Source organism: Fulmarus glacialis, unplaced genomic scaffold (assembly GCF_000690835.1).
Source record: "Fulmarus glacialis isolate BGI_N327 unplaced genomic scaffold, ASM69083v1 scaffold34593, whole genome shotgun sequence".
In the NCBI taxonomy this organism is placed as follows: Eukaryota; Metazoa; Chordata; class Aves; order Procellariiformes; family Procellariidae; genus Fulmarus; species Fulmarus glacialis.
Window position 1 is genome coordinate 6,819 of NW_009202896.1, and position 1,458 is coordinate 8,276.

At 44.3% G+C, this 1,458-nt stretch overlaps 1 protein-coding gene across 1 annotated transcript; it reads right to left on the bottom strand.

Annotated features, from left to right (window-relative positions):
* Window positions 1–344: 344 nt before the first annotated feature.
* Window positions 345–1,319, bottom strand: YOD1 (YOD1 deubiquitinase; the record flags this gene model as incomplete). Its single annotated transcript, XM_009574462.1, has 1 exon — window positions 345–1,319. A coding segment is annotated over one exon (707 nt), but the record flags the coding sequence as incomplete, so codon positions are not given.
* Between the last annotated feature and the right edge of the window lie 139 nt (window positions 1,320–1,458).

Below are 1,458 nucleotides of genomic sequence, written 5' to 3' on the forward strand. Positions count from 1 at the left end.
GAAGGCTATTTTAAAGCTTAGAGGCCATTTCTTTCTCTAAAGCCATGACTTCACACAAACAATACAGTCTACTTCCAATGGTAACATAGTATAGGGCAGCTTTGGAGATACTCTTTCCATTAAAAATTGTGCAGCAAATGAGCAGTTTCCCCTGCAAGAACTGCTTGTATGTGCAGAGTTTAATTCTTAGTATAAGTAATGCTGATACGTGTGTTACCCAAATCCTTAATTTAATTACCCTGAAAACGTAATACAGAGAGATTAATTCAGCAACTTTGAGGCTAGATTTTACGCTAGTGTTGAACAAGCCTGATTTTGTATGTCCACTCAGATCACATACACAAAGAGAAGATTATTTCAGAAATCAGGTTTTAGCTGCCTGTGTATACCACCTGCCAAAGTACTATAAATCAGCATGCGAGAAGATACCTATTTCAAATCCATTGGAAAAGTCACTAACCATAACAAACCTGTGCGTCTTGGCCATCATTAAGTTAATATGCTTTTCAAGCTTTGTGAACGGAATTTTATGATTACATACAGCTTATCTGGAAATCCAGAATTTTATTCTGGATCGGTGAGGTAGTCGATGTAACCATCCTCATGTAGGTGTCACACTTCTCCGAAGTTGGTGTGTCCCGTCTCCTTGGCGTGTTCTCTGGCTTCCACTTGTCCAGTTAGTCCCTTCTGGCACACCATGCACCTCAGCGTAAAGCGATTCACATCGGTAAACTGCCTCTTCCGTCTGGCTTCATCTGCCAACTCCAATGCTTGCGCAAGAACAATATCATCAGTTGTGGAGAAAATGGTCTGGGGAGGAATGTCCGAGTCGGGGATTTTACGTTCAAGTGGATCGTAATGAATCCCATCATAAATTAAAAGGACCCGCTTAGTGTAACCGGCATCTTCCCCAAAACGGTCGATTCTGACGGTCTGTGTGTCCACCACACAGATTTCGCACTGGTAAAATTTGGATAAAATAGACACTTCGATGGCTCCTCCCCAAGTCTCTTCTTTTCTGATCCAGTCACAATACTCCCTGTTCATTTTCCCTAGAACTGCCTCACAATAAGACTCAGGATCGCTCGCTACTATCTGAGCTATAAGGCTGCGCATCTCCGGAGCACAACCCGGGTCATAAACGCCTCCCTCCACCACATAGTACACACTGGTGAAGAGACAGGAGTTATCTGCCGGAACAACCCTCCTCGCAAGCACAGGCACGGCTTCCCTAACCGAGTTAGACATTGTTCTTTTGGCAACTACAGGCGAGTCGGTCTTGGGTTTGGACGTATCCTCTTCAACGATCAGAGTATCACCTGTCAAACACAGAAGGAGGAAGAATTGAGAGACATACGCAGATGGGACTTGAAAACGATGCTGCTCCTAAAACAGAAGAACGTGTTGTGCTCCTTTTCCTCAGCAGCACGGTACCCTGACGGAAAACAGCCTCAGCCA